This window comes from Somniosus microcephalus, chromosome 3 (assembly GCF_052327205.1).
Source record: "Somniosus microcephalus isolate GS21.2 chromosome 3, FLI_Smic_1.0, whole genome shotgun sequence".
In the NCBI taxonomy this organism is placed as follows: Eukaryota; Metazoa; Chordata; class Chondrichthyes; order Squaliformes; family Somniosidae; genus Somniosus; species Somniosus microcephalus.
In genome coordinates, this window is record NC_140989.1 from 108,217,239 (window position 1) to 108,243,564 (window position 26,326).

General features: G+C 44.3%; 1 protein-coding gene across 1 annotated transcript in view; it reads right to left on the reverse strand.

The window, feature by feature from the left end:
• Positions 1-26,326, reverse strand: part of LOC147121253 (uncharacterized) — a 208,917-nt gene that overhangs the window by 67,116 nt on the left and 115,475 nt on the right. Inside the window, exon 8 of the mRNA XM_085981466.1 lies at positions 5,884-5,979. Within this exon, the coding sequence (XP_085837592.1) occupies positions 5,884-5,979 (96 nt within the window). The remainder of the gene's footprint in view (positions 1-5,883; positions 5,980-26,326) is intronic.

The window sequence follows — 26,326 nt, forward strand, 5'->3', positions numbered from 1 at the left end:
ATAGCCAATCAACCTAACCCGCACATCTTTGGACTGTGGGAGGGAACTGGAGCACCCAGAGAAAACCCACACAAACACGGGGAGAATGTGCAAACTCCACACAGACAGTCACCCGAGGCCGGATTCAAACCCGGGTCCCTGGCGCTGTGAGGCAACAGTGCTAACCACTATGCCACCGTGCTGCCCTTGCAGTTAGATTGGCACAGGCTTGGAATAGGTTGCCTGCCTGCCTGCCCTCTTGCCAGGGAATCCATCACAGCAAATGAAGACCTAGCAAAGGGAAACAGGGACAAAAAACAAATGAAAAGGGAACTTAAAAGTTACAAAACCTTTTGTTCATCATTTTCTTAAAAAAAGAGAAACTGCCAATATTATCTTTGAATTATTGTTTTAAAAACTGTCATTAATTTCTTACGCAGACCGTCATTTGTGAAATGGCCTCGACCACTTCCTAACTTACTTTTTCAAAGTTACATACAATTAACTATAATTTCTCAAGCAGAATTTCCATTAGCAATGTATAACACTCATTTTTATTCTGAAGTATTTTGGGCAGTTATTTTGTGTGAAGCATAATTGCTTTCTAAAAAATAGAAGCAGTGATTAGAAATCTTTGGTAAAGTAGGATTGTTTATCAAAAGGCATGAAAGTAAAATATTTACAGAGCTGAGTACATTTGTTTTTTATTCTACAAATAGTTTAAGGTGCACAGGGGGTGAAGGGACATCTGGGGTTTGACAGAGTGTTAGGAGGGCCTGATAGGAAAGCACTTCTGTAGATCTTTACAGTTATGCAGGTTTTCAGGGCGCCATTACAATAAGATTATCTTTTTTCCTGGCTACAAATGCAAACCGATGCTGGTGTTTTTTTACTATATGGGGTTTGTCACCAGACAGTGTGGAACGGATTGTTCCTTATGGGCTTTTTAGCTTCCCTTGCTGAGCTGCAATCAGTATTTTTTATTATGGTAGGGGGAATAAAAGAAACTAGTGTACCTTCCTAACAATCTATAGTGTCCTGGCCAATATTTATCCCTCAATCAACATCACAAAGAAAACCAGATTATCTGGTCATTATCACATTGCTGTTTGTGGGAGCTTGCTGTGCGCAAATTGGCTGCCGCGTTTCCTACATTACAACAGTAACTACACTTCAAAAGGTACTTCATTGGCTGTAAAGTGCTTTGGGATGTCCTGTGGTTATGAAAGGTGCTATATAAATGCACGTCTTTCTTTCTATAATACGTTAAAAATCTTATATCTGTGTGCACTTCCTGTAAACTTTTTCTATTATAAGTTCCTATAGCCACATTTATAATGGAAACTGGCTAGGTAAACTCGTGTCTCTATAATTATGTCTGCAACTTGGTTATCCCCTGTCTCTAACCATCATACACCTAAAGACACTATAATATCGCCTCCTCTGGCACAAAGGTGCAATTACAGTGTGGATAATTTACTCAAGCAGCTTCCATTATAAATCTGGATATAGAAATTGATAATAGAAATATAAAAATAAGGTCTGAAGACAGGATTTTAAAATTAGGACTGAACTATGTCTGCAACCTGGTCCAATTATCCCCTTCCCGCTAACCCTGGTACACCTGAAGAGGCTTGGTCTTGATTCCCTGTATGCAATGCCATGGAATTTGATTAGTATTTCTTTGAATAATCATTATCCATTGATAACTTGCCAGTGCTGAATAGTACCTGTTCTTGCATATCTTCATGGCTTTCTTGAAGAAGATTTTTAAAAATATTTTGTGACAACCAATTTAAATGCAGATCTTTAAAAATAATTTTGGGACCCAAAACAATGCTAAGCAGCAGTCAGGATTACTGTGCAAAGCCCAAGGTGCATGTTGGCAGAATGATGAACTGGCCTGGCTAGATACCGCATGACTAATTCATGAATATCATTTAAACACGCTTCATGCACAGCTTGAGCCTTGCACAGGCAGCCAAATGAAGGGGCGTCCCGCAGAATATGATGAGCGTGCAGTCCTTAAAGAGCCATTGCTCAAAATTATAGGATCACAACCACTTAAAGGCTATATATATGATGTAAAATGCTTTAGCAAAGTTTTCAGCTGTTGCAAAGTCTGTATGGATGGGAGGATGAAGTGATGGCTAAGAACAAAAGGACAGAAAACCAAATATAAAGCCATGAAATGGAGTCTGTGGGCAAGTGAGGGAGCAGCTTGTGAAGTGGACTTACTACTCCATGAGGTGGGATTGCCTTGTTTCGCACTTGAAGCCACGCTCCCCAGAAAGCAATTGTGCACCATGTCTTTCCTAAGCTCAAAGCTGCCTACAGTATCTGCAGGACATGGAAACAAATGTGGGAGAAGACCGCTCTCTTCAAAGAACATGGAAAGATAAGACTACCCAACAGTATCATGTTCAGGGAGATGGCCCAGGTTTCCATGCCACAAAGTATTGCCTGTCATGAAGACCTATGTAAGCACCAGATATAAGGGACATCAACTTCTTTCAGAAAAACATGGCTATGTTTACAGAATAGAGTGTAGTTAATCATCATCATCGTTCGACCATCGTAGGAGCTCCTGTGACTGTCCTCCACAAAGGTAGGATCATGAACCCTGTTGCTGTGTTTCAGACTGTACATGGGTGTTCTTTCATTTCCTGGTTATGTACTGCAGCTGCGTCACGGTTTGCAGGTAGTGGAACCCGTTGGCTAATTCAAGGATTAGCTCATCTGCATTTTGATGGAATTTCCTCCATGAAGGGTCCCACAACCTTCCTCCATGCGCTCATTCGCCAGAAGCCAAAGGCACTCTGGAGTTGGCCGGATTACTTAACCACCGCCTGGCACTCATTGTTGACCAGTCACAGGCAGTACCATCTACTATCATTGCAGTAGCCGCTTTTAACACTTGACCTGACACTTGTGTATTCAATAACTGGTAACAATGATACAAGTCAACAACTGCAAAAGCATTTTGTCTTCCACCTCTATCTCTGTCCCCCACACACAGAACCTTCTGGGGTTTGCCTTGTATACACTACTTCCTCTTCTTTCTCCAGGGTTGGTAGGAGCCACAACTCCAGAGTGCCACAGTCCATTCCCTCATGATCATTGCACTGTCAACCGGTTCCACATTTACTGCTCACCCATACCATGCCCACAACTTGCAACTCTGTCAATGCATCTCATATATCTCCAAACCTCTGCAAGATATGTAGGCAAGATACAGCATACAATTGAAAGCCTTATCACACTCACAGCACATCTTCCATGGGCTTTACACCTCAAAGCATTGCAACACAAATCCAGGAAGGGCTTCAGGTTGGGCAGATGCCAGTCGTCAGTGGCCACCTGTACTTTGGGAAATGGAGCGGTGCAGTGAAATCAGACAGGCATGCCCTGGTATTCTGAAAGTGCTGCCGATGCTAACCAATGAATCAGTTACTTTGTTTGATACATATGTGGGCAACATGTTACTGATACTGCAATGCTAGCCAGGGTTGAGATGTTAGTAGAACAGTTGAGGACAATGGCAATGCCATCCCTATGTTGCAAGTTGACTGCAGCTATCCACACTGCAGATGCCAAATCTCTGGCCTGCTGATCCAGAGCAAGCAGAAGCAGTTGTTCTCGGTCATCGGCAAGTAGATGTGCCAAGGTCCGCAGATATGGTCTGGGCCTGCTGATCTCCCTGCCATCTTTTATCAGCTCAACCATGAAATACTGTCTTTGAGGTGCTTTAAAAACAAACTTGCTTTAGGAGGAAATAAAAGTTGGCATCCCAAAAATATGGAAAAATATCTAAAATAACAACACTGTACTAAAAAGGTACAGTGCAAAACAAAACATACAAAGGCAATTTAAGGGCTTCGTCACCCATGATCCTATTCCAAACAGGCGCACAACATAAAAGAGCAAAGCGGTGCAAATACCACAGAATTGTGCCAGGTATGTATTTAAATATAAAAGGCAAAATACTGCAGATGCTGGAAATCTGAAATATAAACAGAAAATGCTGTAAATTCTCAGCAGGCCAGGCAACATCTATGCAGAGAGGTTCTCTCTCCACAGGTGCTGCCTGGCCTGCTGAGTATTTACAGTATTTTCTGTTTATAATCCATTTAAATATTTTTGGGGGGAAATTCAGTTGGTTTGCACCTCCCATTAGCGCCTTAAGAGGGCGCTAATGGGGCACAAAGCAACTAGCACCTGTGCGCGCCGATGTTTGCGCCGCTCACGAAATTAACTAGAAATTTTGCGGTGGCGCTAAATACTACCACCACGATCTCCTGCGCCGGCAGATCGTGACATCAGTCGAGTGTGCAACGCACCGGACCAGATATTGAGTGGCGCCCCCTGCCTTACCGCCTGCCGCTAGCAACGACAGGTCGAGGGGAGCTTTTTGCAGTCAGGAAGGGACTGGGGGAGCGCTATTTAAAGGCGACAGCTTCCTGCCTTTTTTTGTTGGTGACAATTTTGCACCACGCATTCTGAGAGAGAGAGAGAGAGAGAGAGAGAGAGCGACTTCTGGAGAGATTCAACGCTGTGTGAAGTAGTTTTGGGCACTGAGCAGCACTTTGCAGGTTCATTTTGATTTGCCCTTCCTTGTATCGATTAAGAGAAGACTGTGAGGGCTGCACTCTGAGCTCTTTCCCTGGGCCTCTCCATTGTTCGTTCCAGCAGATTTAATGTACAGGTCTCTCCAGGCTGAGATTCACGGCTGCAATGAGCAGGATGTGGATGGAGAGCAAGATCAACCCTCCCCTTTAAGAACTGGCCGGCGCTATTGTGTCTGTGTTCCATTGCTGACTGACATCACATGAGGTAGCGCCTCGCTCCTCGGCCTTTGCGCCTTAAGACAGGTGTGTAGCACCTGATTTAGCGCTCCAATCACCTCCAGGGGCGATAAAAGCCAAGTTTGCAGTCGGAGGCAATAATTAGCACCAGGCGCTAATTTTTGCACCCGGCCGATAATTTCTGATACTGAATTTCTCCCCCTTTGGCTTTAATGAAACTAATGCATAAAATGGGCGCAAGCACTTCAGGCTGTTCAATAGAGAAGAGCCCTGAATTGCAGACCGGAGAGAAACTGTCACAGTTCCTACTTTCCCAATTCTGCGCCTCCTCTGTGCCAGTTGAACACCTACTCTCCCAGCCATAGGATCGCTGAATCGAGACCTGCAACAATTAGTATAAATGCCTTCTTTTGCCATTACTATCTGATGCTTATTGCAAAAACATCCAAAAAATGCCTGGCTTGGATTTTTCAACAAGTGAATGCTGGCCTTGCCCCCTATAAATCTTCACTGCCTATTTATTGGGAAACTTATAGAGGCTGACTTCTCAGCTGTCAGTGCCAAAGGCTATAACTGGCCAGTGAGTAATGCCTCTTGCAGTTCTGCTGACCGCCAGGCTACACTTTGTTTACCGACTCTTCAACAGTCTCCAATGTAACCCTGCTTCTGTAGGACTGAGTTGACTTTGACAGTAGCGTGTGAGAAAATATTCTCAAATAACTCCATCCATCCCAGAATGCCTATCTAGTTCTACGCCGCCACAAACAACCCGAGATGGTGTTTTTTCATCTTCCTACAGATTTTTTTTTTTGTTTGCCTTTGGGTTTTGTAAATTTATTACTTCAGCTGAGAATCCAACGTGTTAATGGTCTTTATATCTTGAATGCAGAGAGGAATGCCTAATGCTAGATTTCCCTTATTCCTCCTGTGAGTTGTAAAAAGCAAGGCAAGCAGTGTTTCCAGCACCTACTCACTTTAGGTGACAATAATTAATTAGCTGGAGAGGAAAAGAAGTATTAATTCTAACACTGGGCGGTGTATCTGCTGCTGAAAAACACTGCTAAATAGGGAGCACTGGGCCTGTGGGTTTGGCACCTACCTTGGGAAACATTTGCTCAGTTTCTTCCTGCACTTTCTTTTGTTTGCTCACGAGATGGTTTATGTGTTGGAAGTTCGATAATCCTGAAAGCCCGCCCTGTAAAGACATGAATGAACAAAAACTGCAGTGAACAGTTATTCAGATGAAAAAAAACTTTAAGCAGTGATCATTTACCTCCTTGCAGATGCTACTCTCTTACAAATCACAGAGCCTTACATTTTGCACTTTGGTGAAAGTTTTGCAACCTTATCTAAAATGAAGTTCTTAAAAGTGATCAAAATAATATCAGTGCACTGTTTTATAAAAGTGCTTACGGAGTTGGGTCAAAGCTCCATCTTAAATAAAACTTTGATAAAAGAGATCAAAATAATATCTGTTTTAAGAACTTCAGTTTCGAGAAGGTTGCAAAACTTTTGCTAGCATTGTAGAAAAAGAAGGCACTGCCTGGTTGTAATACCCGGCCATATAGACCAGAAGGTCGTAGGTTCAATTCCCGGTCTGTGCTGAGTTAGCCAGCAGTATCTGGTTGGTATAATTGGTCTCCTTGCTCTTGGGCTAATAAGGAGAGAAGTCAGCTAGGGTTCCCAATCCTGATTGATATCCAGTGACTTGCTGAAAAGTGTGTGTGTTAGTGGACATCGGCTAAAAACTGGAATGGGCTCAGCTGTGATGCTTTCCACAGTTGAGTAGCAACTGTCATTCACTGCCATGAAGGGTGGTGACTTGGGCAAGATACCGAAAGGTTAAGAGAGTCCGTAGCCCTCAAGGGGGAGAAAATTTTAAAATTAAATGATCATAGACACTTGGAGTCTCTAGGTTAATGAGGAACCTGCACATGGTATGGCTGGAATTCTTGCAGCTTTTTTTTTTTACACATGGTAATTTTACAAATTTGTTCTCCTGGCATGTGGCGCCCCCCCCCCCTCCCCCCCACACAAGATTTTGTCTATTTCCTGTAGCTGTCCATCATTAAACCCTACTGTATGCCTCTACATTTAGCAATAGGCACTGTGTGAAGTTGCCTAAATTGAAGATAATCTTTTCACTATTGGTTACCACTCAATCAAATTAAGTATGGAAAAACACAGGTAAGCCACTTACTGTAGTTAAACTCGCATGCACAGTAAACAAAATCATTGGCACGGTAATTTATGCAGGCATTTATGAACCAAAGCTATTTTGAATTTGGCATTAAGAATAAGTAATGTATTGCTGTTTTGTAACAGATTTCCAGAGATCACTATACAATATCAGAGAATGGAGGCACTATAGTGCTAATTCTATACATCTACATTGCTGGCAGGATCTTCGCCCACAGGCAGCGCGAATCAGAAACTTGCCGCATGCTATCGTGGGCAGTATTTGCCCGAATTTCCAATTTGTGCTGCTGGGGGGCTAGTTCCCAACCAACAACGCACATGCACAAAATTATATACCTATATTACCCTATATATATCTATCTATCTTTTTTGTGCAAGTAAATAAAGATGCTGTACTCGTTTCTGAATTTTTTCTTCTTTTCGCTTCTCCCTCATGCTGTTACCACACTGCACAGCCAGTAGCCTATAAACACTGAGGAAAATTCCCAGGGAGGTCTGGGGGGTGTGGGGGCAGATGAGGAGCAGAGAGAGCTCACTCACTGTCTACATCCCTGATCCCATCCATGTGGCAGCACACCTGACCCATACAAAGTGAGGGAAGAAGGGCCAGAGTTCAAATTTGCTGCTTTCCCAGTGGCAATTGATCATCCTATGATTGACTGCCGCAGGAAAGCGACATTTAAGGAGCTGGTCCCATTTCCGGCAGAATTTATTGTTGTCAAAAAAAAAGGCTGGAGACCTGTCGGAACTGGGTATCATCTCAAACTCTGCACCCCTCCCCACCCCCCCCCCCCCAACTTTCAAGGAAATCTGTGTCCTCCCAGAACCAGGAATCTCAGGCCCTCATTGTCATACTTGAGGAGTAGCTGCTTGTGCAGGTAGCAGAGGAGCTATGGGGCTGATTATGTGGTCTGTCACAGCAGCCTGAGTTTGTTCGAACATGCTCCCTACACACATCGGCCGAGGTGCAGGGGGCATGCGGATTAGAAGAGATGGTAAATCTATCTTTGCTGCAGATGGAAAAGACTCTGCACCTTTTCATTTTGTACCACTTCAAACCATGAAGTACCATATTTGAGGCACCAAACGTGCCTAGAGTTAAAGAAAGGCCCACAAAAGTATCTTTTTTTTAATTAATGCAAATTTCAAACATAGGAAAACATGTCAAATTAAAACATAGTAACAAAAAGGTACTGTGAACATTGCAAAAAAACCCATACAAAATCTGTTCCCCTTAAAGCGCTCCATCACCAATGAAGTAAATGAAAAATACACATTGCTGTAACATTTTGCTATTGTTGACTATTTTGAATATTCACCTGGAATACACTTGCAACTTCACAGCCAACACATCTACTTGCCAAAATAACAACAGAAAATGCTGGAAAAACTCAGCAGGCCAGGCAACATCCGTGGAGAGAAATTAGAATCGACGTTTCGGGTCTAACCCTTTTTCAAAAGGTCGTAGGTTCAATTCCCGGTCTGTGCTGAGTTAGCCAGCAGTATCTGGTTGGTATAATTGGTCTCCTTGCTCAAAAGTTTTGAAAAAGGGTTAGTCCCGAAACAGCGATTCTAATTTCTCTCCACGGATGTTGCCTGGCCTGCTGAGTTTTTCCAGCATTTTCTGTTGTTATTTCGGATTTCCAGCATCTGCAGTATTTTGCTAACATCTACTTGCCAGCTCCTTCTATTATAATTTTCCCATATACTGTAAAAACTAGCTTTGTATTCTTGTGTTATGTGCACCATGGAGCTGTGAGTAAACGCTGCCCATTACCTTGTACTTAGGATCTCTTTCAGCAGATATTTTTGCACCCACCAGCCAAAGTGTGCCAGCACTGGAGTGAGCAGTGTTATCGGGTGTTAGCTGCACAGCTCAAAGACTCCTCTGAGACGTATCACATCATTAGCAAGCTCCTCAGAACTTTAAAGTCCAGTTCTTAGGTCAACTTCAAACCAGATTAAACTGAAAAAGGGATCAGTAGAGACTTAGAGAGGCAAATGCAAAAAACAAGGATACGTTTTCTGTCTCATCACTCTGGTTTGCAATGACAAAGATACTCTGATAGTGTGTTGCTTACACTTCATGGAATGAAGTGAATTCATCCGTTTCACAAGTAAAATGAGAAAGTCCACACGTCTAAGGGAGTTTACAGGAAAACTGTCCAAATTGGGCATAGGAAGGAAAACAGTAAATGGATAGAATTAATAGTGTTTTGTGTTTTCTACGTTTTCAGCCCCAATTCCAAAATGGCTACTGTGTGAACTTGCATGTCAATGATTTACTATTAGGCAACGTAACAGGACAATGATTTCAGTAGGGATTTTAATCTTTCCTACAAGGCTAAGTTGAGTGATTTACTCGCCGACATCCCACCTGAATCCTGCCGTCTTCATTTTTAACCTGCTCTTCTGAGCAGGCGGCAAAGGCACCCGCCTGAAGCTGGTGTGATCCTTCTTTAAATATGCAGATTGGGGTCCGATGACATCATTGGGCTCCGACTGCAATTTTAACTCTGGCTTGAGTGGAAAAGCCGCTGTGGTGAAGACAGTGGGAGGATGATTCGGGACCATTTAAATGCCATTTAAGGTAAGTTTTTTTTAACTTTCCTTGTTGGGCCAGGAGGATCAAGAGTGCTACTCCCACAAGAACAGCTTAGGCCACCCCTGCCCTGATCCCCTCCCCTCCTCTTCCATCTAAGCAAGTGACTATACTTCAAAAGTATTTTATTGGCTGTAAAGCACTTTGGGGCATCTTGAGGCCATGAAAGTTGCTATATAAATTCAAGTCTTTCTTTTCTTTCTATTTTCCTCCCCCGTTCTTGTGTTACACAGTACAGCTTCTTCCATGCAGCAGTTTTCATTTTCCCTCTGAAAACAAGGTAGCAGCAAGGCTCTCAGATTGGCAGAATTATACGACACATACATGTGATGATTCTCAATTCATTGGTTTTACTCCCCTCTGCCACACACAGTCAGAATGATTCACATCTATGCCGTGCTCCACCAATAGCCTAGCTGATAAAAACCCTCCTGCTCCTGACTGCTTTCTACTGACCCTGTAGCTCCATTTAAATGAGACAGACAAATTCTTTTTCTGCCCTTCCAATGTTCCTCCATCATTTCCTGAGGGCGCTGAGTCACATGCATAGCTACAGTTCCTTCCACAGTGCTGACTGCACTCTGGTACTTTGCTCACGTAGTCATTCCTCGTTTGTGACTATCAGCAAGTTTCTCAACCGCGGACAGCATCACAGCTGAGCCTTCATCCAATATCCACACACGTATACTCTTCATCAGGAATCACTAGTTGGCAGAAGCTGGAACCATGGGTGATTTCCCCCCCCCCCCCAGCAGTTCTAGTGCTGCCTGGCTCAGCTCATCTAATTCAGCACAAATGAGGGATCAGATTGGTCAGTGTAGTTTCAGTTCCAAAATAGGCAGTGATCTTACCAACAGAGCCATTGGGTAAGCAAGAAAGATAGAGTCAAGGTCCAGGCAGTCTTGCGACTAGCAACCTTCTGGTTGGAAGGCCCACAAGTGGGTCTCCCTCAGTCTTCACCTTGATTGAGCTGTGCTATAAGAATGATAAAATCAGGTTTAGTGGATGGTAGGGGCGATTTACAGTCAACCATACTTCAACAACAACAATGGTGAGTTAGAAGGAGGCCAGTAATGTAGTGTACTGATCTGCTCTGGTAGTACTCTGTACATTTTCATCCATGAATTCCCAAAAGGGTCATTCCTGATTTCAGCTAGGCCATCTGATGAGGTGCCAAGTGGAGACGAAGGAATAGTCAGAGGGTGACCAAGCTCACGCTGCCCTCGTACACTCTCAGTGAATGGTTAAAAAATGAATTACGCAGATGCCTGGAAACTGGTTATCCACTTGCCTTCTCAGTCACTGACTGATTTTGTGGTTGAGAGATAACTTAAGAAGTGGGCATGAACCACTTAAAGAATTGAGTGGAGAGAATTTTTGAACAAACAAAATGCATTTCTGAGTTTGTATACTCGGGTCAGAATGTGATGTGTACTCCTCACTCTGCATAATACAAACACATTGGCCTGGAATTTGCGGTCAGGATGACGGTGAACTGGCAGCGTTCACTGTAATTCCGCCTTTGAAACTGACCGCAACTTTGGGATTTGGTGCATGCTGAAGTTGCAGTCTGTCATTCACTGCTTTGACACAGGCTGCGCTGTGCCCCCTCACCCAGAGCCGGCAATCTGTGTAATCAGCCAAATCATTGAAACTTCGGCTCTTCCGCAGTGAGTACGCTGTTAAATTCCCCACTAAAGTTAGACCCAAAAGGATTAGGTGTAACTGGGGTTTTGACAGCGTTATTACTGCTAAACAAATGTTATGGGCCTGGAAAGCTAATTTTAAATTTGTGCAGTGTGAGATTTGTCCATTTTAATAAAAATTAAAATGAAGAAACTTTTCAAATTAAAAAAAACACTTTTTTAAAGTTTGTCCATCTTTATTTCAGGTTTGCCTTTTCCCCATATGAGAGCCCCAATCTTTGTTTTGCTCTCTTAACATTTTTTAAAAGTTAGAATTTTAAGAGCTTACTCACTTGTTTGCTGTCTGTGACAAATCAGCGTTTTGATTGGCTGTGTGCTGAAATATGTCATTCATCAGACTCTGTAGTTAACTACATATATTGTATTGCCTGCTCCGGTGCTTTACCTTGTATTGTGTATAGTGGACCGCCCCCTTTGTGTGTCAGCTCCGCCCATACCTGGCCCTACTTAAGACAAGCCCAGGCTTGTCTTGCAGCAGAACAGCAGCATGCTAGGTGAAGCCACAGGCATCTTTTCTTTGCTAATAAAAGCCTTGTTTTATTCAGTTAACTTTGAGTCTTGAAGTCATTGAGGCGCATCAATTTTATTAGCAAACTTTAACGATGGATCAACTTTTGAAACCGGAACGCTTGGATTTGGACCCGCATGCTTCAGATGCATCGGCACGGTTTGGACACTGGTTCTAGTGCTTGGAATTCTTTATGGCCAACTCCGAAGCCGTCACAGCCTCTAAAGCCACCGGAGATGTGAAACTCGGGATCCTGCAGAATCGGGTAAGCCACCGGGTTTTTCCACTCATCCAAGACGCCGCCACCTACCTGGATGCCTGCAACATTCTAAAGGCCCACTATCAGCGGCCTACCAACGAGGTGTACGCCAGGCACCTGCTTGCTACCTGCACACAGCGACCCGGAGAGTCGCTAGAGGACTTTCTAGTCACCCTAAAAGTGCTTGGCAAAGACTGCAAATGCAAAGACGTGAAAGCCACGGTATACACAGACGAGCTTATTCGGGATGCCTTTATCGCAGGCCTTAGCTCTAATTACATCCGGCAGAGACTGCTAGAGAAAACGGGCCTAGATCTGACACAGGCTGTGGACACAGCGCGATCGCTGGATGTGGCTCAGAAGAACTCTGACTCCTACTCGTCAGGCCGCGCGGCCCACGCCGCCTGTGCTTCCCCGCCCGGTAGCCCAACACCGTTGGGGCCCTGCTCTCCCCCCAGAAGCCCTACGACCGCCGCGACGCATCGGGGCCCCAAATGCTACTTCTGCGGGCAGCCGAAGCACACCAGGAACCTGTGCCCGGCGAAAGGCACCACCTGCTGTAAGTGCGGTAAGAATGGGCACTTTGGGAAGGTGTGCAGAGGGAACCCCGCAGGCAAAACCGCCACCACCGCGTGTGCGCCGTGGGAGCGGCCATCTTGGACGCCATCTTGTCCGACCTCGTGGGGTCCGCCATCTCGCGAGCAGACATCGTGGACGCCATCTTACCCGGCCTCGTGTGGCCCACCATCTTGTCCCGATCAGGGCCCTACAGTGGCGTCGATCACAGTGGACCAGTCCAGACCGCACCCACTATCCAAATCGATGGTGGACATCGAGGTAAACGGGTGCAAGGTTAAATGTTTAATTGACAGCGGGAGCACGGAGAGCTTCATTCACCCTGATCTGGTACAACGACTCTCTCTAACTATAGTCCCTACTCAGGGCAGGATCTCTATGGCCGACAAAACCCAGATATCGACTATTGCGGGTTGCTGCGCGGTACGATTGTCCGTTAAAGGCACTGTATATAATAATTTTAAACTGTTAATTATGAAGGATTTATGTGTGAGCGTGATCTTGGGCCTGGATTTTCAGTGCCACCACCAAAGCATCACGCTCAATTTCGGTGGGACCCAGCCGCCCCTCACAGTGTGCGGTCTGGCTACCCTGAAGGTAAAGCCGCCTTCGCTATTCGCGAACCTTACCCCTAACTGCCGGCCAATAGCGACCAAAAGCAGGAGGTACAGCTCGGAGGACAGGCGGTTTATCGCGACCGAGGTAGACAGGCTCCTGAGGGAGCGCATTATTGAACGCAGCAACAGCCCATGGCACGCCCAAGTGGTGGTGGTGAGGGGTAGCGAGAAGAAGCGGATGGTGATTGACTATAGTCAAACAGTCAACATCTATACCCAACTAGACGCCTACCCGCTACCCCGCATATCCGAGATGGTGAACCAAATCGCCCAATACCGGGTGTTCTCCACCATCGACCTCAAGTCAGCGTATCACCAGCTCCCTATCAGACCAGAGGACCGTTCGTACACCACCTTCGAGGCAAACGGACGCCTCTACCAGTTCCTCAGAGTCCCCTTTGGGGCGACGAATGGGGTCTCGGTCTTTCAGAGGGAGATGGACCGCATGGTCGATGACCACCACTTGCAGGCAACCTTCCCCTATCTCGACAACGTCACCATCTGCGGCCACAACCAACAGGACCACGACTCAAACCTCGCGAGGTTTCTGAAAACCGCACAAAAACGCAACCTCACCTACAACGAGGACAAGTGCGTTTTCAACACCACGCGCCTCTGCATACTAGGCAGCGTGGTGGAGAATGGGGAAATCGGACCAGACCCCGACTGATTGCGCCCCCTACGGGAGCTGCCCCTGCCCAACACTCCCAAAGCCCTGAAAAGGTGCCTGGGGTTATTCTCATATTATGCCCAATGGGTCCCCAACTACTCCGATAAAGCCCGCCCCCTCTTGAAAGCATCCTCTTTCCCGCTCTCTGCTGAGGCCCATGCTGCCTTCAAAAGCATTAAGCAGGATATTGAGTGGGCCACGCTACAGGCAGTGGACGAGAACACTCCCTTTCAAGTGGAAAGTGATGCGTCTGACTTTGCCCTGGCGGCCACCCTCAACCAAGCGGGGCGGCCCGTAGCTTTCTTCTCAAGGACCCTCCAGGGGCCCGAGATCAGACACTCCTCCGTGGAAAAGGAGGCCCAAGCCATCGTGGAGGCAGTGCGCCACTGGCGGCACTACCTAGCCGGCAAACGCTTCACCCTACTTACCGACCAGCGGTCGGTAGCGTTTATGTTCAATAATAAACAGAGGGGGAAGATTAAAAATGAGAAGATTCTTAGGTGGCGGATCGAGCTCTCCACCTTCGAGTACGACATCATATACTGGCCGGGGGCCCTTAACGAATCCCCCGACGCCCTCTCACGAGGGATGTGTGCCAACGCCACCGGGGATCGGCTACAGACCCTCCACAACGACCTCTGCCACCCAGGGGTCACACGGCTGTTCCACTTCATAAAGTCCCGCAACTTACCCTACTCGATTGAGGAAGTTCGGTCCCTGACCAGGAACTGCCGCACTTGCGCTGAGTGCAAGCCTCGGTTCTACCGCCCTGATAGAGCCCACCTAATCAAAGCTACACGGCCCTGCGAGCGGCTTAGCTTAGATTTCAAGGGCCCCCTCCCGTCCGTCGACCGCAATGTTTACTTCCTGAACATTGTGGACGAATACTCCCGTTTCCCATTCGCCTTCCCCTGCCCAGACATGACCAGCGTCACGGTCATTAAATGCCTCAATAGCCTGTTCTGCCTGTTTGGGATGCCAAGCTATATCCACACGGATAGGGGGGCGTCCTTCATGAGTGAAGAGCTACGCCAGTACATGCTGTCCAAGGGGATTGCCATGAGCCGTACCACCAGCTACAACCCCCGGGGTAACGGTCAGGTGGAGCGAGAGAACGGGACAGTATGGAGGGCAGTCACCCTAACTCTAAGGACCAAGGGCCTCCCTATCTCCCGCTGGCAGGAAGTCCTCCCAGATGTGCTCCACTCAATACGGTCACTATTGTGTACCGCCACTAATGCCACGCCTCATGAGCTAATGTTTGTGTTTCCCCGGAAATCCACCTCAGGCGTATCCATACCGTCATGGCTCTCCACCCCAGGTCCGGTACTTTTGCGGAAGCATGTGAGGGGCCACAAGACGGACCCTCTCGTGGAGCCAGTGCACCTGCTCCACGCCAACCCACAATATGCGTATGTCCGGCACGCCGACGGACGGGAGGACACTGTGTCCATAAAAGACCTCGCCCCAGCCGGTAACAACAGCAACAACGACAACGACTACAGCAACAACAACAACCACAACAACCACAACAACTATTACCCACCCACTCCACCCACTATTCTTTCATCACCCCCGGAAGAACACCAGCCAACGGTACCCCCACCACCTACTCCTTCAACAACAACGGTGGCGCCCCCGGCAGAGACCCAGGAGACCACCCGGGACACCCAGCCGGCACCCGCGGCACCGCAACCGTTACGTCGGTCACAGAGGACTATCACACCCCCGGACAGACTAAATCTGTAGAAGGGGTGAATGTGATGAAATATGTCATTCATCAGACTCTGTAGTTAACTACATATATTGTATTGCCTGCTCCGGTGCTTTACCTTGTATTGTGTATAGTGGACCGCCCCCTTTGTGTGTCGGCTCCGCCCATACCTGGCCCTACTTAAGACAAGCCCAGGCTTGTCTTGCAGCAGAACAGCAGCATGCTAGGTGAAGCCACAGGCATCTTTTCTTTGCTAATAAAAACCTTGTTTTATTCAGTTAACTTTGAGTCTTGAAGCCATTGAGGCGCATCAGGCTGCTTAGACAGCCTGTTGACATCACAACCAATTTGCACAAGGGGATCCCCACTAACTTCCGTTACTTTGAATTGAAGGTCGGAAAACCCAAAGTTCTCGACACAGAGATTGCAAGACCCTTGTGCAAAGCTTACTTCGGAGCGAGCGGCGAATGCCTTCGCTTCGCTGTTGACTGCAAATTCTGGGCCATTCTTTTGTTGAAAAAGCTGAACTAAAGCTAACACTGGTTACGAACTTTTACTGATACGGGGTACAATATAATTCTATTTGGGACTACCTCGATGGTTCAGTTGGTGAGTGCACTATGTGGTGTTTTACTGAACTGTACAAACCAGGAAGGTTCCAGGATCAATCCCATGGTGTGTGTACAGTTAACTGATCTCAACTGGGGCAGCACTCGGAGGGCTACAGTTGGACTCCGTGTCCCTGAGCTAAGGATAGTGGATAAAAAAAAAAATCAGCCAGGGTTCCTGCTCCTGATTGCTTTCCATGATCCTGTAGGAAGTGCACTGGTCTCAAGGACAGAATTCAGCTCAGATGTGATAGCCCCCCATTATCAAACGACCTGTTGACCTCACCGTCATGCTCATATACCAAGAGTGGTCACTTGGGTGAGAGATCAGGGAGCGGACAGTGTCCATGGAACCACATTCCAGCATTCGACACTTCAGGAAAAAATGGGCAATGGAAAACATCATAAGGAAAAATGCTGCAAGAAACATGAAACCTTACAATTAGCCGCATGCTCTATTCTGCTTTTCTTCCTCCAATAGGCCAAGAGAACTGTGCTTGGCAGAGCTGAAACAGAATGTTCTGCCACCAGGCAGACATGTTTGTCATTCAAGTAGTGAGAATTCACACTAATAAAATACTTGTCAGCACAAGTCACTGCTACTCTTCTTACCCCCTTCCTAATTTCAACTAGACAGATACCTGCAGGAGTTACACACCCTTACTAACATGATGCACAGCCCTACTAAACAGAGTTAGATACTCATTGACAAGTGTAACAACCAGCAGCACTAGCTGCATGGGTCACAAGTACAGAGCTGCAGTATATATTGGACATAGAATTTCCTGGTAACCAACTGCTAATTATTCCTTTTATAAACTTGCAAGTTATGCCACAGGTATTAATCACTCAGTGTGAATGGTATCATACAGCAATATTATGGAGCACATTGGCTTTGGGTATCTAAACTGGTATAGACCACCAGTAAAGTAACAGATCACTGAACAAAGCCACCCCATACATTTTACTGTAAACAATATATACAACCTGCCTTTCATAGAACAAAACCTTTTGTATTTTTAAAAAATGTTTTGGAGCACATACAAGTCAATAATTTAATCTCAGGGTTTAGATAATGGTTAGAAACTTTGCGTTCATTGCTTATGATATTAGAATATTTGGGTTAAATTACTGCTTGATGATTATTCCCAAATAGCAATTATTCTCCACTTACTTATACCAATCTTATTATCCTTTACCTGAGCCTAGATATTACTCTCTATCATTCACAAATATCACGCAATCATATGACATTATTTTGTCCAACTTAAGTTGTTAATTTTACACCACCATCAAAATAACAAAGAGTATCATACAAATGAGCTAAGAATTCATAAACAGTACTATGCTAAGAGTTCTGAGACAGGCAATTTTAAATCAAACCCAGCTTGAACCTATACTGTTACTGAAATGAGATAAAAATCAGGGCCTGGAGTTTCCGCTCAACTGCGCTTGTTTTTCGGCGCAATTCGGCCGAAATTGGTATAACCAGCGCAAAAGATCGCGGAATTTTAAGCACAAATTGTGTTCAGCGCAACTCGAGTTTCCACAATCTTTTCTGCTAGTTTTAAAAACATCGCGCTGGAAGCCGGCCATGCTCGCCCTCAAAACTGGCCATGCCCCCAGGGTGAATTAATCACCATGGGGAGTTTCCGCTAATTGTGCTCATTTGCAGGCCTTCAAGGAGGCTCTAAAAATTAAGCTGCTGCTTTTGGGCGCAAGGACACTAATACGCACATTTTAAAAGGTTTTGAATATTTTAAAAAATTTACTAAGGAACTGACTACTGTACCCCTCTCTAACTAGAAAATAGTTTCGTATTTTATTTAAGTTATTTTCAGTAATTTAAAATGGGTTACACACAGGTGGTGGATTGACACAGTGCTTTAAAAGGCTTATTTTTTGTGATTTAGAGCCATTTCCAGCTGCATTAATCAAACTGCACCAAGTTACCACTCTTAAATAGATCAAGGAATATTTTTTAAAGCAAATTTCTTTTTAAAATAATGTTTCAAAATGCTGCCCGATTGCGCGGGTTCATGGCAGATTTTGTGTTTGGTGATATGCAAATGAGTTTGAGCGGAAACTTGGGTGTGGGCGGAAGCACTTTTCTAAACGGGCCCAATTTTGGCCGCAATTTGTGCTTGAATCGCCGATTGTGCCCAAAGCGGAATCTCTACCTCCAGTAGTTCACAATTAAAGCATACTGGCTGTACTGCACACTGCGGCAATTTTGAAACTGTTCTGGTTCCTACAGTGCAATATAACTGGAGTATTAGTGTCATCTGTTGAGAGCCATATTGCGCTGATTATGCTTCTGTTTTGGGTGCGTTGTCCTTGGAAGTTGCAGCACCTGGTCCTCTAAGTGGTGTTGTGGTTCATGTTGGTGTGCTTACTGGGCTGGACAACAAGCGGTTGTGGGCATTGGCTGATCGGGGTGGTGAGGTGGGGGCTGGAGGTGGCTTCTGGTATTTGGGTCCACTGTGTGGGATGCGGTGGGACAGTTGTGGGAGGCAGGCATACAGTTAGTGGACTTGTACTTGGGCTCTTTATCATCTGTGTGGGTGTGGGAGGGGGGGGAATGGGGGGCGGTGTTACTAATAATGTGAGTAGACCTTCAGCTGTTGTTCTGTGGAAGGCAGGGTGGGGTGGTCTTTGCTTTATGTACAGTCTCTCAGGCAACAAGATTCCTTGTGGCCCAGTGGGATAGCAGATCATCAGCTCCATTGAGGGGAGAGTTGCTGGGGCTGCTGGCAGAATCTAAGAGGTGAGCATATTTCAACACTAGCACTCACCGCTATTGTGGGGGGGACTCCCGTTTTTAGAGTGGGAGCATTGGGAGCTAAAATAGCAAGTTAGTCCACAGCAGGATTAGCAATTTAGTCAGTGCTCCTGTTGAGACTGTTAAGGACTTCTCTGAAGTTTTGAACGGTGGGTGGCGGGGGGGAGAAGCGGGGGTGGTGGGAGAAGGCATCAAGAACTGGCAGATCAGCTATCACAGTATTTGAAGGTATTCCTAGATGGAGTCCTTAAGGTGAGTTCCAAGGGCCGACTTTGGGCGGAAGAAGTCGGTCTTCCTGTACAGGAACCCGAAGAAAACTTCCAGAAAGTTCTCAATCTCGGGACAGGGGAGCAGCATGCTCTGGATTGGCAATCGGAATTTGGGAGCCGTTACCGGATATCTGGTAACCTTCTTAGGTGGCATGCTGTGGGAAAAGTGATGTTGTCGTCTTTTCTGCTTTTCCCTCCTCTGAGGGTTGACTTCCAGCAAAATGTGGTGTTGGGGTTCGGAGCGCGTGCCTCAGGCAGCTGCCTGGATCACAATGTCAGCACCGTACAGTCCCCACCACTTATAGTGGGCACACTGGAGTTAACGCGATTTTCCTGCTCTACGTGGTGGGCAGTAAAACCAATCTCCACTGCTGTGATCCCTGCGAGGTCTACTGGTCACAGAAATACAGACTGGTGTCAGATTCACTCATTTCCTATACTGACCTAGAGAAGAGTCAACAGAAACTGCAAATCTGCCAGCAAAGAGAGAATTGTGGAAGAGGCACACGGCAGCACCGACGCTTCCTAGAGTCCTTGTCAGGGAGAAAAACCAGACATTGCATATTGGTAAATACTGTACAGGGGTTAAGGAGGTGCGAAGAACTACCCGAAATAGTTGGCGCGCTTCATGTGTTATAAGCGGTGCCTTTCCCATGGAACTATTCGAAGAAGAGCAGGGGAGTTTTCCCCGGTGTCCTGGCCAACATTTATCACATCATCCAACACCTAAAACACAGATTATCTGGTCATTGTCACATTGCTGTTTGTCGGAGCTTGCTGTGCGCAAATTGGCTTCCGCTTTTCCTACATTTACAGCAGTGACAACACTTCATAAAGTACTTCATTGGCTGCAAAGCACTTTGGGATGTCCTGAGGTCGTGAAAGATGCTATATAAATGCCAGTCTTTCTCGCTTTCTTACTTTGTAATTGACTCTAATGATACTGGCAAATGGTTAGCGCCATTTGCTCAATATAGGCAGCTGCCCGTGATAAGCGTGAACAGTGTAAGCGGTGGGGCTTGTAATCATTATCCATTCTGCCATTTTGAGTAGCTTTATACTAATGGAAAATCAGTTCCCTCTGATCTGATGAGCTGCATTGTGCAATATAAAATGACACACATCATGGGCTCTGGGCCTAGGTTATGAATGCAAGCTCAAATGTCAAATCTTCTGATCCAGAGCTGAATGCCATAAACTGAGCCCAGCTAACACCTTTTAATGAAAGTAGTGTTCTGAGATAATAATGTCTACCTACTGCCTGTTTTAGAAAAAATACCACTTTCTGGATCTGCTTCTGCAGCTTTTTGAATATAATACACTATTTTCTCCTTTGTTCTTCCTCTTTTAAACAGTATTTTTCTTGTAGCTTTTTTATCATGTTCCTGTGAACAATTTCTCTTGCTCAAGTCAGATTGATGGTAACAAGGAATGAGCTAAAATCTGTTTGTCCTGGCCCAGGCAGGGTAAACAGTGGCCCATGTGGCTTACCTTAGACAGGAGGTAGGATGAAAGACCTGCCTGGCCTCCTCACGGTTTGGTGACAGTCCCAGTAATCCTCACAGCCATTGGAAGCAATTACAAAAGTCAGCTGAAAGTACTCATAAGAGGTTTAATGGTCAAATTATGTAGGACCGAACTTCTAAAGAATGCGGTGGATCACAGAGCTGAAGACAGGATGTATACATGGACTGATCACAAAGCTAATGATAGATACTATATCAATAAGTACACTCGCTGCTTGCAATAACTGATGCAGATTATCCAAAATGTGTGGAATCTAAAAATTGATTCTTACAGCAAGTTTCACAACAAAATAAAACCTGTATTGTTTTACCTGTGAAATTTAAATCTATTACTGTTTGTGCTATCCAATGAAATATTTTAAATAAACACTTCTCTGGCCTGCAGAGATATTGTTTAATATAGCATTCAGGGATTTTCACACCCTTGATTCCATCCCCCCCTCCAATTTTCTCCCCTTCTGCACAGATTGGCTATCGTGTTTACTCACAAAGCAACAGTGACGCACTTCAAAAAGTACTTTGTTGGACGTAAAGTGTTTGGGATATCTTGCAAAATCTATTAAGGTGTTTTCTCTTCCCCTCCCGAAGACAGCAACACATGCTGACTCAACACTCCTTCTGCCCTCCAATACCATGCATGAGCCTAGACAGGTGAGTGTCATCAAGCTTTTTGACCGTAGAGTGCAGCATAATTGAGCCCAATCCTGTTCTCATCTGACACCCAGACTCATGCAGACTCTCTAGCATGAGTTAGTAGCAGGAACCCGGAGTGATTCTTTCTCTTCTTTTGCCCAGGGTGCTGGGCATCCCCAATGCCATCCTGGTTGAAAAATAACTTTGGATTGAAAGCAGAACCTGTAGTGATCAATAGCATGTCATTCTATAGTGGACACTAGGTGGAGCCGTAGAGCTGTATATAGCTGTATGTATAAGACTACACTACCCAGCTACATATATATTAAGACTACATTACCCATGAGGCTAGGCTACCCACAAGGCAGCAGTCAAGATGGAAGCCTCTACAAGATGCTGTACAAGTCCACATGTGCTCAATAAAAGTGTCTAACAAAAGCTAGCTGTGTTCATAATAAGAATGTCTATTTATTAATGAACATAACATGGTACCAGGGTGGTGAAGATCTGCTGAAAATTGTGAAAAGCGACATGGAGAATGTGAAGCCACCAGAACGTTTGAAACTCACAGAAAAAATCGACTACAATTGGCAGACTTTTAAACAGCAATTCGAACTCTACATTGCAGCCATCGGATTCGGTACGAAGCCAGACGCAAGGAAAATAGCGTTGCTGCTTACGGTTGCAGGCCCACAGGTGATAGAGGTATTTAATACATTTGTATTTAATCCAGTGGAGAACAGAGACAAATTAGATGATGTGCTAAAGAAATTTGATGCACATTGTTCTCCCAAAAAGAATGAGACCTATGAAAGATACATGTTCTGTTCAAGGACACAGCAGCAAAATGAGACTTTTGATAGCTTTATAACAGACATGTAATTTCTCTGAGCTCAAAGCATCCATGATTCGTGACCAGATTGTGTTTGGTATTCATGATAAAAAAAGTCAGGGAACGTCTGTTGAGAGAAACCGAACTAAATTTGGAAAATGCAGTGAAAATATGCCAAGCCAGCGAGCTAGCTCGAAAGCACGCGAAGACTTTCAGTGAAATCAATAATGATGCGATTGTAATGAGTGATAATGCTGCTGTCGGTGCTGTGTCCTATAAGGGGAAGAAACATGGGCAGAACAGAAATGAAAAGCAATCGGAGGATGAAATTTTTAATTTGTAAACGCTGTGGTTACAAACACCAGTTAAGACAATGCCCAGCGTTTGGAAAAATGTGCACAAAGTGTAATGGAAAGAATCACTTTGCCAAACAATGCTTTTCAAAAGTAAAAACTAAGAAAGGGCAACGAGTTAATGTAATTGAGGACACTGATTTAAGTGAGACATTTTTTGTAGGAATGGTGTCATGTGACAATATCAAAAAAGATACAGAAAATGTGCAGCCCTCAGAAATGGACAATGCTGAACATAAAGTCAATGCAGTAAAAGTGGACAAATGGATGATCCCACTGCAGATAAATGGAGCATTAGTTACATTGAAACTGGACACTGGGGCAAAAGCAAACTTAATCAGTATGAGTGACATTAAAAAATATGAAAGAAAAGCCCAAAATACAGAAAAAGTCAGTACTACTGAAGAGCTATAATGGACAGAAAATAGATAGCTTAGGTGTATGCAGACTTAAAGTGACAGTCAAAGACAAAGTGCATCATCTCATGTTTTCTGTTGTGACTGAAAGACTTGATTCGATACTAGGTGACAAAGCTTGTGAAGACTTAGAACTGGTCAAGAGAGTCTACCGCATAAACTGTGCCATAAGCAGACCAGATGACTCAGGTGATGAAGCAGAGAGCCCATCAAGGATGAAAAGGCCAAAGGGTATCCATGTCTTCAAAAAGCCTAGTTTCTCCAAGAAGAAAGAAAAAGACTTTAAGGTCAAAGAGAAGCCAAAGGAAGAAAAGCACAAAGAGGAAAAACACAAGGAGAAAAAGTCCAAAGATATAACCGCAGCAGATGTTGTTAAGCAGTGGAAAGAGAAAAAGAAAAAGAAGAAGCCTGCACCAGAGCAGGAAGCAGTTCCGGTGGATACTCCTTCTTCCCTCAGGCCAATCTTTGGTGTTCCATTAGCCAAGGCTGCTGAGAGGACTATGCTGTATGATGGGATCCAGCTGCCAGCAGTTTTTCGAGAGTGCATTGACTACATTGAGAGTTATGGCATGAAGAGTGAAGGAAACACTGAAACCCTCTCCAAGCAAAGATCGCAAGGAGACCTCGATCTATACAAGAGCAGATTGATGACAATGCCGCAACTGCATCTTGTCATTCACCGCCAGAACAATCTCATGAAGACACATCAGACTTACCCGTGTTGAGAAGATCCACACGTGAAGTAAAAAAGCCTGATAGACTTAATCTTTGAGTACAATGTAAAGCTTTGAAAATGTGTTGACTGTTTTGAAAATGTTTATGTTTATAGAGCACTAACAAAAGTGTTACTGATATTATCTTTATTGTTTTCTTGAAAGTTGATTGATATTGATTTTGTTAAACCTCAAAGAAAGGGGGATGTAGTGATCAATAGCATGTCATTCTATAGTGGACACTAGGTGGAGCCGTAGAGCTGTATATAGCTGTATGTATAAGACTACACTACCCAGCTATATATATATTAAGACTACATTACCCATGAGGCTAGGCTACCCACAAGGCAGCAGTCAAGATGGAAGCCTCTACATGATGCTGTACAAGTCCACATGTGCTCAATAAAAGTGTCTAGCAAAAGCTAGCTGTGTTCATAATAAGAATGTCTATTTATTAATGAACATAACAGAACCTTCCTGGTCTGTATGGCTGAATTTCACTCTAACCGGTACACTAATCAACTGACTCATCGGAAGAGCCTCTTCCTTCTGGTTTTACTTTTGTACACCATTGAAAAGCTAATATCCTGAAGCTGAACATACATTTCCAGGTTTACTGACACCTTTAAATCCTTAATCCTGTATTGTGAATAGCTTCAATAGATGACCGGTATTTATACTGTGTCATGCAGCAAGAAAAAGCACAGTACCAAGAAGTTGAATTTCTGCAGGGGTTTTCCCAATTGTCTGTCATAACTTCATTGGAAGATCCATGGAAACCCCGGGGAAAGGACGTTAACAGCATTTATGCCATTTCTCTAGGGTTTCCGCAGACCTTCTGCCAAAGTAACGGTGAATGATTGGGACCACGCAGATCCCCTTCCCAAATCTCCAATCATTTATGCTGACTGCACCTAAAGGCTCTAGTTAGCAGTGAAGACCTGCGGCCAACATGTGCTACACACAAGAAGCTCAAGCATGAGGCATCCTTCTGCTACCATTCCCATACTGTGCTCATTTTATTTTTTCCTTCAGTATGTCTCCCCTTTTTTGTGCTTTCCATCCTAAACATGTGCACTCATGTTGGGATATATTGTTAGATCCACTGATCCGGTGCTTCCAGTGGTAAGCCATGCCCAAAAGAGCCAGAAAATTGCAGCTACAATGTTGTAACCCAATCGCCAATTCACGTTCCCTTCAAGCATGGCTCCCCACTAGAAGCACAAGATCGGAGAATATACCCTATGGTTCCAAGAGCCCTCCAGTGCCTCATTCAAATGGGCATACTTCACAATTGGGCCCAGATAATGAATGTCAGAGATTATTTGATCTCAGAGGGACATCATAACTAAAAGCTACTACTGGCTTACCTGATGGCAAAAAAACCAGAGGGGAGGGGAGATGAGAATTTTTTTTACGCAGCGAGTTGCTAAGATCCCGAATGCAGTGCCTGAAAGCATGGTGGAAGCAGATTCAATAGTAACTTTCAAATGGAATTGGATATATACTTGAAAAGGAAAAATTTGCTTGGGGAAAGAGCAGGGGAATGGGACTAATTGGATAGCTCTTTCAAAGAGCCGGCACAGGAATGATGGGCCGAATGGATCAAACACGCCTGGTTAATCATTTCTGTAAATTTTGAGGAAAGGTGGTTAATTTTATAAGCAATGATGTTAAAGTATAAAACGGAACTCTCTCTGGGTAAGTCTACAATGAAATCAAAATCAAGTATCAATTAGAATTGTATCTTTGTAGGAATTGCTCTGAAAGTTTATCTTCCAGTTGATCTTTCTCAAATACGTTGTGCAACAATACATGTGGAATGTAAACATTCATCTTGGTATAAGCCAGACAGTTAACTGTTCCTAATCACATCCCATATTACAGATCAGAGAGTGCTGTGTGCCAAACATCATTGCTTCATAATGCAGTCCTCTAACAAAATTAATCTGGTGAAAACAAAGTATTCAATGTTATCCCTATCTGAGGAATTACAAAAACACAACATATACAAAGAGTAAAATGAAGAATATGACAGGAAAAAAGTTCTAAGCACTAAGTAGTCTTTCATTATCAAAGTAAATAAAATACATGTGTGTAAATATATATAATTACATTGGAAAAAATATTTTAATGCAAAAACACAGAAAATAAGTTAAAAAAGATCAGTAAGAGTCTAAAATAAAGAGGCATATTTTCTGAGAAATTCAAACTCATGTTAATAAGGTAACAAAAATAAATAAACCCAACTCCAATGAGTAAAGATTATATTGGTTTCTGTCATCTTATTAAAATTTTGCATTCAATGCACATTAAACTGAATATAATTTTTTATTTTGTATGATCATTTTACTCTTTTTATCATTTGATGACTATAATTTAGAATTAGAAATCTTTATTGTGTGTTAACTACATTTAGAAAGATGGCTTATTAAATTAAATTCCTGTGTACGTGAATAATCTGCAGAAAATACAAGTATGATGAAACAGATGAGTCTAATGTCACAAGACGTCCACTGACTTTCTTCCAGATCATGCAGTACCCAAAGAAAGAATGTG